The sequence below is a fragment of the Hetaerina americana genome, unplaced genomic scaffold (genome assembly GCF_022747635.1).
Source record: "Hetaerina americana unplaced genomic scaffold, ioHetAmer1.1.p SCAF_78, whole genome shotgun sequence".
Lineage (NCBI taxonomy): Eukaryota > Metazoa > Arthropoda > Insecta > Odonata > Calopterygidae > Hetaerina > Hetaerina americana.
Genome location: NW_027287405.1, coordinates 1,128,023 through 1,145,247, shown reverse-complemented (window position 1 = coordinate 1,145,247; position 17,225 = coordinate 1,128,023). Strand labels below are relative to the sequence as shown.

Below are 17,225 nucleotides of genomic sequence, written 5' to 3'. Positions count from 1 at the left end.
TTACTCTTTTCTAGCGCAACTGAAACTTCAAGGAGGTGCTCCCCTTACGTTTTTCTGATCTAAAAATGAGAGTAAGAGCCGTATAGAGTATGCGTCACAACGCTGAGTAATATTTTTCGTCATCCCTTCCATTCATCAAAAATTATTCCGTCCACCTTTCCGTTGGTGTGTGGGTGGTTCGAACGTTGCTTGGTTGGGGGAGGGGGGTAGTGAAAGGCCTGCGTTCTCTTCTCTGTCCCTTGGATTCGGATGGCAGAATAGAAGCAATACATCGGAATGAGGATAGTCACGTAGCCAATTCGAAAGGGGACATCCGTTCCAGAGACACGGAGAGAGACCGAGATGAAAACCGACCCTCTCCACGTCCTTTTTCATAAAAATCACGATAAAATGTCCAGTCCTTTGATAATTTCGGTCCAGCGAATGAGTGATGCTTTTGGATACTGGCATTGTAGAATAAAGTTCCCTGAGATATCTGTTTCTGAAAAAAATGTTCAACCTGTATCTACAACGATATTCATAGTACTGCATTTTTTAAAAAACCTCATCTAATCTTTGATCAATTAAAAAGCAATTTTTTAAAATATGAAAAGGGTCCAGGCACATTTTCACGCTGAGAATAGACTGTTTATTTGCCTGAACTAACCGTTTTATTTTCCAGGAGAAGGAAAATTTTTCAAAGCTGCATTGAAACAGAAAGGTATTCTCTAACTATAGAAGGTAATGATACAGGGATAAACGTTCATTTTTCCGGGCGTCATTATGAAAAGATAACTTAGGGTCAGGAATCACAAAGGCAATTAGCCTGTGGAAAGGGGTGCGAGATTTCTTCTTGCAATAACCGTTTATTGTGGGTGATTTGGGAATCCAATTAGATTCTTATTATTATAGACTATATATTATCCTATTAGAATTCTTCCGTTAAAACCTTATTTTTTTATTCAAAAACCTTAATCTTCATCAAGGCTCACTTCATTTTCTCGTAAATTGATGACCTCATGTTAATTACTGAATCATAATTTGATAATAGGGATCTGAAATTGTGGAGCGGGTAATGTGATGGAAACTAAGCAATGAAAATACAATTATTTGCATTATCCAGTATTTAATTTCCCTACATTTATAATTTATGCCCCATTAGTTAAACATTGTTTCAGAGGTCAAATGTAATCCAAATTGATCGCAAGGTACATTGTGTTATATTTTTATGTGTATAATACATCAATTTACATCTTTCACTAATCCTATGAAACTTTCCGTGATATATATTGGGGAATTATATACACAGGCCGTATTTCAAGGCTCGCTGTTTGTAGAATTTGATAAATAATAAAATTGATACCTGTATAAAAATTAGCGAGTACCTACCAGTTTTATCTACTTCGAATGATATTCAGAAGGGCTGCTGCATCATAACATCATTAACTTTAAAATATTTAAAAATCTAATGCAATGAACTCCTTGAAACGGTAATTTATAACTTGCTACACTATCTAACTGTACGGATGGTTAGTATTCCCTTTGAGAACGTAAAAAACTTCCTTAAGGATTTGAACATTGCCAATGGAAAAAGTTAAGGTCGTCAGTTGCGTGGTCATTGTCATTTTCAATGGAATAAAATTTTCTCAGCTAAAAAATATTCACTCCGAATTTAAGACTAACCTCCACTTGATACAAATTTTCCAATTGAGAATGCTGCCTGAGAATTTATGTCAAAGCTATTAATAAATTGATCAAAGCCCTTGAACAGTATACTTTAATTACCATCGAGTAAAATTGGAAAACTAATTCCAAATCCTGCACAAATTTGTAAATACGCCATGTTTTTCTTAAGAATGTAAAAAAAGAAAAGCAAATATAAATTTCTTGAAGCCACAGAGTTTAACAATCCGAGATTATTATTGGTTTTTTTCTTTTTAAGAAAGAAAGTCCACGTTGAATATATTTTTGGGAGGTGCTCATTTCGATCAAGTATTGATTTCGCTCGCGCAGTAGCCTTTTCTATTTTTATTTTTTAACGATATTTATGATCTTAATTAGTTACCATGTATATGATACCTTTCGAACTGCAAAGCGAACGTTTGCTAAAGTTTAAGTAATTAGCGTGGAGACATTTTCTCAAGGGGGAAATCAAATGATAAGAAGGATCTTATTTCGTTAACGTTTTGGTGTTCATTCTTGATTTTGTTGGGTTTAAGAATTATTCGAGGAATATCAGTTCGAACTTACCATTTACTTGAATCAAAGTGATACAAATATAAAAGAAGCAATTCTTAAAGTTCCGATTTGGAAATGCTTTTAATATCCCTGTATTTATCATGAAAAATATTTCAGGGAGAAAACGGAAATATTAATATTCATCTTGAAAGAAGGGAATTTTGACACGGAGAAATACTTTGTAGCGTAATTCAGCTTGAAATAACGTGAAAAATTCCAGCTCGTGCTCACAGTTTTGAAATTTCAAAGTAATACAAAAACGAGCGTTTTTCTTATGCAAATTATTTGAGAATAGAGAGAAAGATTCCCATATTCCCATGCAATGCTTTATATTTTTTATATTAGCCCCTGCCGAGACCCTTGTTAAAATTCTAATCAAGTGGGGCGATTGGAAAGATATTAAAACAACATTAGGCATGCACAAGTATATTTTTTTAACGAATTTGCCTACCAAAATGTTATCATCTCTCCTTTCCACTCGATTATCCATTAAAAATCCTCAAAACATTGATTGATTAAATTTATTAAATGCAGCATGATTGTTTTTCGTAAACGAAAAATTTAACAGGAAACGCGATTCAACACAAAGCTCAGTACAGTTCCATATTTTTGTTAGCCAGGGAAAATAAATTAGAATTTACAATTATCTGTTAAGTTGGCATAAGAGTACGCTTGTGCGTCTAACATACGCCAGGGTTAGGACGGCCGCATGTGCTCTAGCTTGCCTTCACTTTGCTTACCTAATTTAGGAGAGATTAAAAGTGTAGCCGTTAGTATAAAACTAAACTTTTGCTTCCACACTAGACTGAGCCGTTTTCAGATTAGCCATTTGACTTTGAGGTTGGAAACTCCGATGACTTGAACTTAGCAGTAGAATTTCAACTAAGCGAGGGCTTGAAGAAGGAAACGGAATTTGGTTGCCGCTGGATGAACGCTATGATATACGGGCGGGAATGTAATTAACTTTTAATACATGTACCGATCAATGATCAAGGGAAACTAAAATCCATCCGGTAGCGTTTTTTCCATTTTACATCCTGGTGATCGAAAACTTTTCGGTTTTCCCGAAGGTTTTTTAAAACTGTTTCTTGCCAAATTGTTTCCTTAGGAAGTTGAACTACAAACAAACACCGTTTCCCATCTACGCTGCAAAGAGATAGCAGAATATTTCCCGTTCTAATTACAATTAAATTTACAGCAATTTATGAGAATTTGGAATATGTAAAGCGGAAATGATATAGGGTATCAAACAATAAAGTTGATGCATTATCATAAAGATGATGTGATTATCTTCTTTGGTTGTTCAATACAGAGAGGGTTAATGCAACGTGGATTCTGGATTGATATCATCTCTCTACCACTCGCGAGGGATTTATGGAATAGGAAATATTTCGCAATGGTATGTCGTGGAATCACCTGTGCGCGGAAAGATTCACTGATTAATTTTTTTAATTCCTTAAATGGATTATTAACGATATTTAATCATTCCAAAACACTCCTCTCAATTTGCCATCCAACAAGAATTAACATACTAAATTATAAAAATAGTATTTTTGAGCCTCAGAAAATACTTATGGTTAAAGAGACATGTTCACCTTTATAGATGCAATGTAATGTTATAACAATGAAAATTATTAGAAAACACAAACAGATGGTAGAATTTTGAAAAACAACCGTATGAAGAAATGAGTGCAGGGGGAGAAATAATAATTCATAGTCCTTCAACTGATGATTTTAACTGCCAATGACAACGATGGGATGACAATAATAATGTAATCAATGGCAAAAACACACGCGACATACTTATATTGCAACGATATGATTCCGTTTAATTTCATGACGGGATTTTTTGAGTTGATTCTTGACTGGATTTGTTTGGATCAAATTTTTCATACGGTTATTGAACTAGAAGCGGTACACTTGAGTTCAAAATTAGACTGAGACTAATTTCAGTGTAAGGTTACTTAGAAAACAACCTAAAATGAATTCATATCCGACCTGGTAATCAGCACTACTTCCAGTTTGTAGCTCATTATTACTCTTACTATGGATGAGATTGTAGTTCAACGTAAAAAATTACTTCTTGAGCAAGTGGGCGAATTGCTTTCGGTGTGGAAAAGGGCGGGGGTATCGGGGACGATATGCAGATTTCTTACGGATCGTCGCATATCTATAAGCTCTCAAGGTAGTCGCCTATCTTCACCGGGAAACATTCGTGATAAACGAGAAAATAACATGACCAGGGAACCGGAAGATTATTTGTTAGAGCAGTGAATTCTGAACAACCGGTTTCTTTGAGTCTGAGACCCATTTCTCAAAGCTACAAGTCCTATCGAATGTGCTCTGCATACAGTCTAAAATGTATTGTTAAACATTCCGATTTCCATACTATGCAGTGTAAATAAGTAAGGGGTGCTTCACCAATAATTAACATCCGAAAACTCCGGGTACGAAAATTACAATGGCTCGAAAAATGACTTTCTAGACGAAACTTGACAGGGATATGGAAATTTTATGATGTAATTATGGAAAATTTGAAGGGAAGGAGAAATTTTATACTTAGAGGCAGGTATTCTTAAGTGGTGTAAACATTGTAAAATTCTTTTGATTAATGATTCCGCCACAAAAGCTCTCCACATCAGTTTTTTATAGAAAGTAGAGGAAAAGTAGTATTTAAATCTGTTCTATAAATTATTCCTTTCATGTGACCGTCTTTATTATTGAAATGAAATGTAGTAAGTCACTTAAATTAAAAATATATTTTAGCATTGGAGAAAAAATGAACCATTTCTAATGGATATGAGCATGTGAGATGAGCACATAAGATGGCAAATAATTAAATCTGATGCTATGTAACTTTGCCTGTTGATGTTTGCCCTTACTTTTGTCCTCCTTTATCTAGATCTAGCCTGCAGCCATCTGAGCCTTAGCTGTTTGATTCTATGATGAGGGATGTAATGCTGAGAAAAAAAGTATCCAGGAATGTTACTTATCGAAAGGGATTATGGGTACAGAATCTTATTGGACGGCTATCTTAATAACACCAAATAGAATTCGGTAATTTTTCTTCTGAATGAGTCGCATGCGGATTGCTTAAGATTTATTACGACGAGATGGAATCGCTCATTTGAATAATCGAACGAAATATAAGTTAATCCTCTTTCAATCATCTTTTGTATGAAGCGAGAAATGTTTTACTACAACTTTTCTCCAAATTGTCTTCGTCATTCTTTTTTTCTAATCAATCGGTAAGTGGGAAATTTGCAATGAACGCAATGCTCACAGGTGTTGTCTCCAATATATTGAATATTAGCAGTACAATGATTAAAGTTTGAAACCCAAGCGTAAATTTATTTCCAAAATAAAAATGCTATAAAATGAAATATTCCATATCCTTTTGTAAAGATATGGAATAATTAAGTTAAACGTTATTTACAAAGGATCATGTTAATATAATTGTATTGATTTGAATGAAGCATTGAAATTAGTTAGTTTTAGGTGGTTATTTAATAGTTTGAGCTGTATACGCCAATTGTGACTAAATCACAGTTAAATATTTTAATCCCAACCCAAAAACAGCAAGTTAAAAAATAAAATCAGATACGGCGCATTTTAAGTAATCGAGGACAGTCGTGACTCCAAGGATTATGAATATGCTAATATGCTGAATATGCAAATTATAAAAATTCAGGAAAAGATTTAATAAACAAGATTGAAAAACCTATTGTGTATAAATTTATAATTAGTGGTACTGAATACACAATTAAAACATTTCAAGCTAGTTTCCTAAAACGCGTGAAAGGTCACTAAGTTATTCTATTCTACCCTAGCCTTCGATGATCCTTCTCGCATTTCATTTGATCGACACGTTGAGGCATGTGATCAAAATAATATCCATAGTAATGATATGAAAGGGACATGGTTTAGCGACAGATTTTGGAAAAAAGAGGATTAATTTTTCTGCTAAGAAACATTATACTGTGGATCAGACAGTCACTGCACAATATCATGCGACCTAGTTACACTTGATACGTGAACTTAATTCAATGCTCAATCATCCATGGTATGGTAAATATATTGACCGCCATACCACTACGCTCCGATACTGCGAAATATCTCACCACCTTAAGGCACCTAAAAATTGTCGTAAAGTGCAGTGCCAAAACTGGGTTCAGAGAAAAGAAAGGAATGGTTGAAGGGAAATACTCGTCACGGACCTCGAACGAAAGGCGGTGTATACGAGGGACGAAAATACCCACGTCCACCTATCCCCCTTCCTCACTCGTAAGTGAACATCCCTCAAGGAGTAGAGCGGTTACTGCGTCACAAAAAAGGTCTGTTTCGCCCTTGCCTCTTTCTCGCTTCTCTCGCCAAATCGAGTGCGAAGACGTGAGGTTCTCTCATCTTGTCTCACCTTCTCTCTCTCATCCCCACCTCACACCCTTCCTCACGGCTACAAGAGAAATTTCGCGCTCGGCCGAGCATCGCCCTAAATCTAACCCAGAGCTTGGCTGTACGGGAAGGAGGATGAGAATATAGGGTTGTGGGAGGCTCTGGGGCAAGGGTGAACGTGGGCGAGTGTCCTCTGCACAAGTGTGGCGCTTGTTTGTGTGTGTGAGAGAGAGAGAGGGGGAGGGATGGATGTGGTGAGGGGAGAAACAGGGTAGGGGCGAATTGTGGGCGCCGGGTGGGATCGTGATACACACGACCGCTATGCGGCAGATGCGACAACTGTATATGTAAGCCACTCAAGTTTGCCCTGATACTCTGTCGACCGGCGTGCGTCCGATTGAGAACGATGCGATTAACATAAAATCGACACCGTGCACAGTTACACAGTCGGTTGGGAAATTTCGAGCATTAGGTTAATCCCCAGGTTTGTTTTTGAGGAAGAAAGAGGATTTAATCCCCTAATGCTAAATACTTCATGACACCATAGCAAAATATGCCTTCATTTTTTTCCCAAAATATCTTCATAATGTGGAAACTGTGCGAGGTTTTCAGTAAGGAAAAAAATGTTATTTGACTCGGATTATAGGTTATATGTCTTTCCAATGTTTAAGTTTGCAAATATTTTTAGGCTTCCTTCTTTATAAGCGGTATTAATAAGGCTGAAATGGTATTGCTTGAATTTTTATTACAATCACTATTTGAAATATTTATGCATAAATTAATTTGTAAATAATGCCAAAATAAAATTTCGTAAATCCACAAGAAAAATAATTTTTAATGCGACCCAGGTTTCACTGCGGTGCAGCAGTGAAACCTGGGCGTATTAAATTATATTTTTCATGCAGCTTTACAATTTTTTTCTACATTTTTGATCATGGAACTATTCCAAAAGGTTTCAACTTGAAGGATTAATTACATAATTTCATTGGATCAAAACTGAAATAAATAACATATTTTACTAAACCATACTTCAATTGGACGAGGCTGCAATGCTATGACACCTATATCATACTCCGGTTGCCTCCAATGTTAGCAAAATAACTTTTATTGAAAAAATGATCTTTAGAGTGTGACATGACAAAATCGTGAATTAATAAGATTTAGTATTGCTAAATTTCAAGCGTGAATCACTTAAATATAATGAAACTTTAACAGTGGTAAGAAGCGATTTTCCTTTAATAGCCTTAAAAAAATATTAGTGGACATTTTAATGTAAAGTAAATTGCTGCGGCTGAGAATCTTGGATTAAAGAAATGAAAATAAGCTCGGTTGAAGGCTTTTGTGTTTGGGGTTAACGAGGTTGACATTCGGTTAAGTTAAACCTAGATAATGGATAGTAGTTGCATGGAGAAAACAGTGCGAAATGAAGGTATATCAGTTAAAGTGAGTTGAATACTGAGGGCCAAAATTTGTTCACATTTTTCGACAATATTACTGGTCTAAAGGTTTCATGGTTTTCAGGCGCATTTCTGATGTACATACTCCACTATCCCTAATCTGTGAATTCGGACAATCGAATGCGTACATTCCCTGTTTATTACGGTAATAGTCACCATCAAAACGGCTACGCCATGAATTTACCCAACAATATTATCCATGTTTTTATCATCTACGATCGTCCTTACACACCTTGCACGTACTGATATTACTTTCTTCGTTTCCATAAGTAAGCTGGGTATGCATGGGACATACCTTTGAAATGTTTTGCTGATTCTCTTCTTTAGAGAAAGAAGACGCTCTCTCTTAGAGTTCCTATTATCACTTTGTTATTACTGATTCATTATCTCAGTAGTTTTGTTCATCACTGACATGTATTTCCTGCAGAAAATCTAAAATTTTTGCTTTCCCATATGCTTCAAATGAGGTTAATTGTATCCCATATTTGAAATTCTTTGAACTAAAATTTTAAAACGCAAAAAATAAAGACGAAGGAAATAATTCCATAAATACCAAGCATAACTGCCGACTTACCTCAAATATAATTACCCGCTAATTACCTGATAATACGAACAAACATGTTTTGTAGCGTTTTACCGGTTAGTCGCATATAGTATATAGAAATTTGACATTTTTGTTCCCGTTTTTCATCGAGTATGAGTTGATTACTAGCAATATTGAAAAATTATGAATCCCAATTATATGACTTTCTAGATGTCCTCGTTGCTTAACAAAATTTATTAGTTCCTTTTGAGAGAAGTGAGGCTGTAATCTCACAGTGAAACATAGAAACTGTAATAGAAGCTATTTCCTAGGTTACAAAACTTTCTTTTTGCAAACAATCAACACAGACTGTGAATTTACCTAAAAGTTTACTATCAGAACCGTGATTTAATTTAACACTTCAAAAGAGGCATTCCACATTTTCGTTCTCTGCGTAGGCATAAAATTTCACAAGATCTTGAACTAATTCGGCGTCTTACATTCTGCGAGAGAAAGACTGCCTGGGACGTGGCAGAATTGATTACACTAGGCGCTGTCCGTTTCAGTACCTTCGTGTGCAGAACACCCAAGCCTCATTATTTTAGTCTTTCTTTTCCAGCATTTGTTCCTGACTCTTTGTTCCCTATCATTTTGTCAAGTGTCTTCCTCTCTCTTTGAAATAAGAAGCTGAAACTAAGAAAATGAAATTATTCCAGCTTAACATTTTTCCTGACCTATTTCTCTCTCAGTTGGGATGACGCTTATTTCCCCGTTCTGATTGTCGCTGTTTGATTGTTTCGCTGGCCTCCCACCCATATTTACCTAAGCTCGGTTTAACTCTTTGCAATTATTTTCTCACTCATAATTGAAATTAACTGCTGGTAAGGTTCCAGTCATATTAGCTTTGATTTGTTTGAGATAAACATAAAGTGATCTACGTTTACGAGTTTTAAAATCTGTAAATTACTTTTTTTAAAATTTAATCTAAATTACTTTTTCGGAATTTTGTTTTGTAAAACCGTACTATTTAACATAATAATATGTATTTTCAGCTGAAAAGTTACAACAATGTTACAACCGAACAGCCCACAGTGGAAGTATTAACTATCTCGATACAACTGCAAAAGGTCAAACGATTATCCTATGGCCTTATTTTTAGTTCAATGAAACAGGCTTCAAATATAAATTATAAATGCAACCTAAATATATTATACATATACTTAGTAATGTTGACTTACAATGACTCTTAAAATGTAATGATCATTAGAAGTAATTAACTTGGTACTCTAAATCGATGTATTAGTATTCTACAATTGTAAAACCTAGTCGCCTTGATCTATACGAACCAGGGTCTGTAGGTATCCGGCCGAGTGCTTTAACGATTTAAGCTACCAAGGAGTCCTCTCGCACTCCGAAATAAGTTTTAGCTTAAACTCGTTAGCGTTCCTGGCTAAAGAACTCGGCCGGACATTTAGGGATCCGGGTTCGAATGTTGGTCAAAGCAAATGTTTTGTACGCTCTGAAGTTGTAGCATTTTAGTGCGCATTTGCGGATCACTCCAACGAAAGTTACTGTTGCGGTATCTCTAGCCGAGTCTTTGAATTGCTCTATTAGGTTGACAATTTTATTATTTAACTGATAATTAAATATTAATATAAAAAAGTTGCGATGAGTTTTTGTATAAAATTTTTCAGGATGAAATGATTGCAAATTGAACTCATTCTCATGGAATTTAATGGCATATTTTTAGTTTGCTGGGACACATTAATTAATTTGATTGCTGGGACACAGTCACATTACTTCCATAAATGGAGACAAAATAAAAGAGTCGGTAGAGTTTTCTCTCAATAATAGAAATGTACTCATTACAAAATTGCAAAGTCGGGGTACATCTAAAAGATAAGTCTAACAACAGAATTTATATTATGCATTTTAAACGATATAAGATAATGGTTCATGCATATTCCTCAAGTATGGAATATTTATTTAGCCTTTTAGTGTCATTACCCCAGACGATTTCTCAGAATATCCTTAACAGGGAAGATAAGTGCCGCTTTAGCTGAAGATTAGCTAGAATAACTACACATATAATTTGCAATCCAAATATCTTTTGTTAAATATTTCTAAATTTTAATTATTCATCGGTTAAGTCTATCAAAATATACATTAATTTCCATATACATAATTTGCTAGAAGGACTAGCAATACTGCTGAACGCCTCACTTCAGACCATTTATTCTTGCTTCATCTTTTACTCTCCTTGAGGTTTGGTTTGAGAGTTTGTATGCACAAAAATGATTTTATTGTGATTGAAAAATCTTAATTCTTCATTCATAGAAATTTCAGGCAGAACCAAAAACTTAATACTGTGCTGTTAAGGCTTTGTTCTCAAAATGAATGGCTTTATTTATAGAAAAAAAGAAAGTTTTTTGTAATTTTAACTTTGAGTAATAATAATTCCATCCATCAGTGGTGGAAAATGTATAGTTGGAAAATCGGATGAAATAATTCATGTTTCTTGTAACAAAATCAATTGATAGCGAAGTGCCGACACGATTTATGTGTGCCATGACTGTGATTAACATTCATAATCCCTCTCGTCCGGTTTAAATCGCCATTTTGCAGTCGGCTTTCAGTCTGCAAGATCGCGATGAATCCGCATTTTTCATTTTAATAGGTCGGCATATTCCGAGTGAAATGTGGCTCTGCTTCTTAAGCCCAGTTTATTGGCCAGTAAACACTGTCTTGAAGAAATTGAGGATGTTGGAAATGTTGGCGTCACTCAAGATACACGTGGGAGAAGAGAACTTACTACTTCAAGTAAAAAAAAAAAACTAATTTTGATATTTGAATATTATATTTTTTGTATTTTATTAAAATAATCATCCGTTCCAAGGTTAATTCCTTGAAAAATGAACCATTAATTCGTTTGAATATTATATTTTCTCACATGCCTTTGTTTTCGTACACCTGACGTGTCTGACATACATACAAGTTGTTAAAGCGACACAAACAGTTAATTTCGATCAGCCTTTCACTCCACAGAGGACACAAATAAAATAAATAGGTGCTTAAGCGCAGTAATGCAAAGGAGATGCGATTACACGAATGCGCGGCATTCCTGAGGATCCTGTTGACTATTTACTCTAGAAAATCCGCCTCATTCCTACCCTCTTGTTTTTTCAGCCCTTTCCGTCACATTGGAAGCGTTCCTATTTCCCCGACCCACTCATTCCTCAAGAGAGGTGAGTCAGCGGAAGAAGGCATGGAAACTAGTGAACATGAAATCCATTAAGATAAAAATTCGTACACTTACAGGTTTAATATCGCGACTAGTTAAAAATCCATCAGAAAAAAGAGAATAATTTATGAGAATAATGATAAAAACTGACAGGAACATTAAAAAATGGTCGGTTATTTTCTTCGAACTGAAACCATTTTAAAAATATTTTATGTAATCGTATTTCAACATTTGGTAAACTATAAATTATACCCTCGGTACATTATTTTTTGCTTGCTGTCAAATTTAAATATAATCGAACGTGGTTATCAGCAGCTAAGAGTATGGAAAGTAGTTAATAAATTCCTTCACGTGCACACTGTACAATGCCTTATCTAGTCTTAACTGATTTTGAACAACATTGATAAGGATAAAACAAATAAATAAGATGTACAAGTTCATTATTTAACTGCTCTTATTCAGGTGAATGTTTTTAATTTTTTGAAAAATCATGCGATACGTTAATATCAGGATAAAACAAAGGCTCACGAATTCTGCTGTCATTTAGCAATAGACGTTAGTATGCAACTAGGAACTCAAATTAAACCTCAGAATTAAAACAAAATTCTAGAAAATAATGTTGCGTTTTTCATGGGAAATGCGCAAAAAATACGATTATATCGCTCAAATTTATTGCTTGAATACACTTCCAAAACCCTTGAAGCGACACATTGGGCAGCTTCCGTTTACCCATTCTTTCTATCTCGCGCGAATGACAGATGATGCAAATGAGTAAAAATCAGTTATTCAGCTCTCCAACCTACCTCTTTTTATTCAGAAACACAAACTTAGCATTTCATACAATATATTTGACGAAGGTCGAACCAGGAAGATCGTAGCAGATGGTCCAGAAATTCTGCCTGCCGAAACAATTCCTACCGTGGAATCCAATTAAAAAAATAATTTCGCATTACATATTTTGGTTTTCTCCTATTAGGAATATGATACCCAGAATATATCCCCTTCTTTTTAAAGGAGCTTTGATCCTTGTTTTTCTTCTCCTGTTTTGCATTCTCTCCTCATCTTATAATATTTTATCCCCCTTCATGCTGTTCAAAATTAATCCCTTTTTTCCGTTTACTCAACATTCTCCCTCCTATCACAGCCTTTATATCCGAATTACTTCTAATATCATGTCTACATATATTCTCTGGGACTCAAATTTTTATGAATATCTTGTCTTTTTATGGATGGTAATCGGTCTTTGGGAGAATGGTTTCATTTACAGAATTTTCCATAGCGGCAAATTGAATAATTAATGCCGAAAAATTTGTATAAATATATTATAATTTTATATTCAATATCGAGAAAGTATGCCCCGCTACCATTGAAATTTTGACTCTCTCCATGGATCGCAACATTTTGGTAAACAGGATCTATGCTCCCACGCATTGATACTTTTGCAGAAATTACGTGGATATTTTGTTTTGGAGCAATAATCCGAAATTAATATCCACATGCGCACTAGAAATAGTGCTAATCTCTCCACCTTCCATGTTGGCCCTAAAATCTTTAGTAGTCCTTAAAGCTCTAGCATTTGAGGGCAAAAGTTAATGAAAAGTGCCATTTGGAAGTATAAATCATACGTAAATCACCTGGAGAAGAACCCAAAATCGTGCTCAAAAAGGCATGGATTTTTAAGACAGCTGATTCGGGAAATGGAATACCTGGTAAAAAGTGATTTGTCGTTATTATAGGCGCGCATGTGGTAACAGCAAAGCCTTTGATAGGAAAGTTTTAGAATCGCAAAGGAAGACATTTTCCCAAAGATATACATTAGAATTTCCTTAAATAGTCAGATATATATTCTTATAGTAATGTGAATTCAACCTCGACTGACTGACTCATTAGGTCAGAGCACACCAGTTCATGATGGAACAGCTTCTGCTTTTGTGTACCTGTAAACAACCGATGAGGGCGGGGTACTCTAGGAGGAAGATGTAGTGAGACTAGACATATTGGATTTATATTTACCCACCTGAGTCTCTGGGATCTGTCGAGTCGAGAACCTCTTGAGGAAAGAGTCTTCCCTCTTGAGCGGTGGTTTCTTCTGAATCGTCGACGAAATGGCTCCGGATAGCTGGACGGTGGTCCTCAGTTTCATCCACCGCTGGTTGCTCTTCGTCCTGTCGGACAAAGGCGCGCCGTTGTCACCCCCATCGAAATGGCAGCAGGCGTCGAGACGCATCACCGTTGACGGAGTCGGCGGGGGAGAGGGGGAGTTGAGAGGAGAAAAGATAACAAGAGTGTCGATGAGAGGTGAGAAGAGTCAGGTGGAAGAGACTGATGCCTATCATAAACAGTTCGGATGAAGACATATCTGCTTTTATACTAAAGAGTGCAATCAGTGAGTGTTCAAGAGTTGGATCGAGTGGGACGAAGGGCTCCGTTCCACACACGTCCTGAAACCACTTCAGTTACCAGGGCAACAACCGGAAGGCCTAGTCGTGCGCCGGTAACGACTTGCCTAACTTCTGAGGTGCGGACGCCACGGTATGATGGAACCAATGGAGCCGGATTTGAATGTAGAGTTGAAGGGGGGAGGAAATGTAATTCCGGCTCCGGGTCCGTTGTATCCTTGTCACGTTTCCTATCCCGGAGATGAAGCAGAACCTTCCTCGGTGTCCTGTGTCCCACCACGACCTACCGTCGTAGCCAGCCCACTTTAGAGTTGGAAGTTAGAAGGGAAAATTAAACGGATGATGGATTCTGTGGGTCTAGACTATACGTGAAATTCGTTGGAATCAATCCATCTAACTATTTAACTATATTTCAAAACGAATTAACGTCGGTTTTTTATACTCCTGTCTCGTAGGAATAATAAAAAAGATATGTTCATTATGCTTCGAGGGGTGCGGAAAAGTACGAAAATAAATTTAAAATACGTAGTTTATGGCGCTGAGAGCTTGAAGTTGTTCTTGTTGCATGTCATGATTGAAGAAGGGGTTCATTTTTACAAGTAAATGCGTACTCTCTACCTCCATTTTACCTGTAAGTCTCCACAATGGTATGCGGCGTGGTCATCAAATTTCCTGGCATTAGAATAATTGCTGGCCATAGCATTGGGTGTTATATTATTTTGGTAAGTCAGATTATTATACCGGATGTTTTCAGTAGTTGTGGTCATAATAGTGCGCGGGGTTAAAGGATTCTTTCTATCAGTTAATCCGTCATATAATTTCTCTAAGTACTTTAATTTTAATGCAGACTCAATTGACTTTTTAGTTGATTAATCTGCACGCTATATGTATCACTTTCACCCTAAATGCGGGGCTAAGATATTCCGCCTCAGCGTTGAACATAAACGATTTGAGTTCATCTGATATAAGTTGTGCTGTTTATATTCTGCGTGCTTACAGTGGCTCCCATCCTACTATACTCGGCAAAAGTATGCCAATTTCCGTTATTTCACAACGATTATTTACTAAACGGTCAGGTTTCCTTTGTATATTTTTTAATTACGAATATAGATACTAAAAAGGAGTGTTTCAAATACTTGACGCGGTATAATACTTTACAGAGTATGAACTTGGCAGTAACAATACTTGACGGAGTATGGACTTCGGTTCGCTTTAGTAAAAATACAAGCATACACTAAGGGATTGAAAATCAGGGCACGCTATCTCAGACATCATCGCATACGTTAATATTTCATATTAGATTTAAGAAGTTACTTCAATAAATTCATTGGTTTCAACACTGGGACACAAAATATCATAAGTGGCAAATTTTTGCTTATGCTAAATATATATAATTGCATTAGGTAGAGTGTATTACTTTTTAGATTTTTATACGAAGATTTATTTAATTTTTCACCTAGGACCATACTGAATTGAGAAGATTAGTTCATTGCGCTAAGGTTTTTTTTTATTTAAATTGTTTTGCCTAATCCCATAATTTTTGTTAGATTTAATATACAATTTAATTCAAAAATTAAACACCATATGCTAGTAAATAAATACATATATATTCCTATCATGCACCTTAACCTCTTACGCATTAAAAAAAACTTCAAAGAAGGTTGGCCATCATTTGCGCCTGCTCTATTTCCATCGTTGTGAAGAAGTTCATCAAATTTAAGCATTTTAGCATGTATTTCTTATCCTTGCCAATTCCTGCATTCAATTCCAACGACAGGGGGCATAAACATACGCCGATCTACTAATAACCTGAAAACGGAAGCCCATCAAGCAATATCTTTATCTATTAAGATGTAAATCTACCGAAATTTCCAGGAGATTCAGGAATACTATTTCTATAACGAGAATAAACAGAATTTATGCGCCCAACGAATCAATTGGAATAGATTTTTCATGTTAATGTTGAGGCTTATCGATACTCAGCGTCTTTAGGGCGATGGACACTTTTAAGCTACTATTTCAGATATTAATATGAGAGGAAATTATTAATGCACGGAGAATTCATATAAAACCAATTATTAACAATGCATAAATTTGAAAGATGGTACAGAAAAAAAATGTTGCAAAACTGTTGTGTTGTTGTTGCATTTATAAATGATGTTATTGAGTTTATCATCATCTCCAAGTCAGGCTGCCTATCCATTTTCTCCTTCATATTTTTTTCATTTGCAATGCTATTCCAGGAGCCTATCATCCATCCAATTTACGGCTTTCTTCAAACATAGCAACTGTCTATCTTTTACCCCTCTGTCTAAAACAACGTCTTTAGTTATTATTACTACCCAATTATTTATTCCAATCTCTATAGTGTATAGTACAAGGGTTCACTGGAAAGAATACCAATTCTAGAAATAAAAAATACTTGGTAGTTTTTGCATATGATAATACATTTCCGACGGTGCCAACTTTATTTGTCCTTTGGCAAAAACGTTGGAGAACTGTAAACATATAAAACGCCGTAGACGCATTCAAGGAATGTTCAATAAAGCGAGTTGCAATAATTCCTTGATTTGCAGAATCTACCGTGAAATATAACTTAGTTTTTATATCATAACTTTGGACGTCTTGTGAACGCGGTATAAGTTTCAATAATTATACTCCAGTTTTTGCATCAGTGGCAGCCGTTTTCAATTTGAAACGCTCAGTTCATCTGCAGTACCGATAGAAGTAACACACGTCACTGAAATCAAACTTTCCTGAAAAACCTTCAGCTGTAAACTGTGAAATACTGACAAAGACTTATGCAAAGTACATATATTTTTATTATAGTCCGGACAGAAAGTGATGCGAAATGGTAAAGAAGGGTGACAATTAATTTCAAAGAAAGAGGACCCGTGTCACGAACCACTCCGCTTCGGGAAGTAAATATTAACGCTACTAAGAGAATATGATCAAATAACATTCACAACTGTAACTTAAATATTGTATTTTTTATT

At 35.6% G+C, this 17,225-nt stretch overlaps 1 protein-coding gene across 1 annotated transcript in view; it reads right to left on the bottom strand.

The window, feature by feature from the left end:
- The window catches only part of LOC139697493 (uncharacterized), a 678,343-nt gene that overhangs the window by 186,594 nt on the left and 474,524 nt on the right, over nucleotides 1–17,225 (bottom strand). Inside the window, exon 3 of the mRNA XM_071596219.1 lies at nucleotides 13,848–13,995. Within this exon, the coding sequence (XP_071452320.1) occupies nucleotides 13,848–13,995 (148 nt within the window). The remainder of the gene's footprint in view (nucleotides 1–13,847; nucleotides 13,996–17,225) is intronic.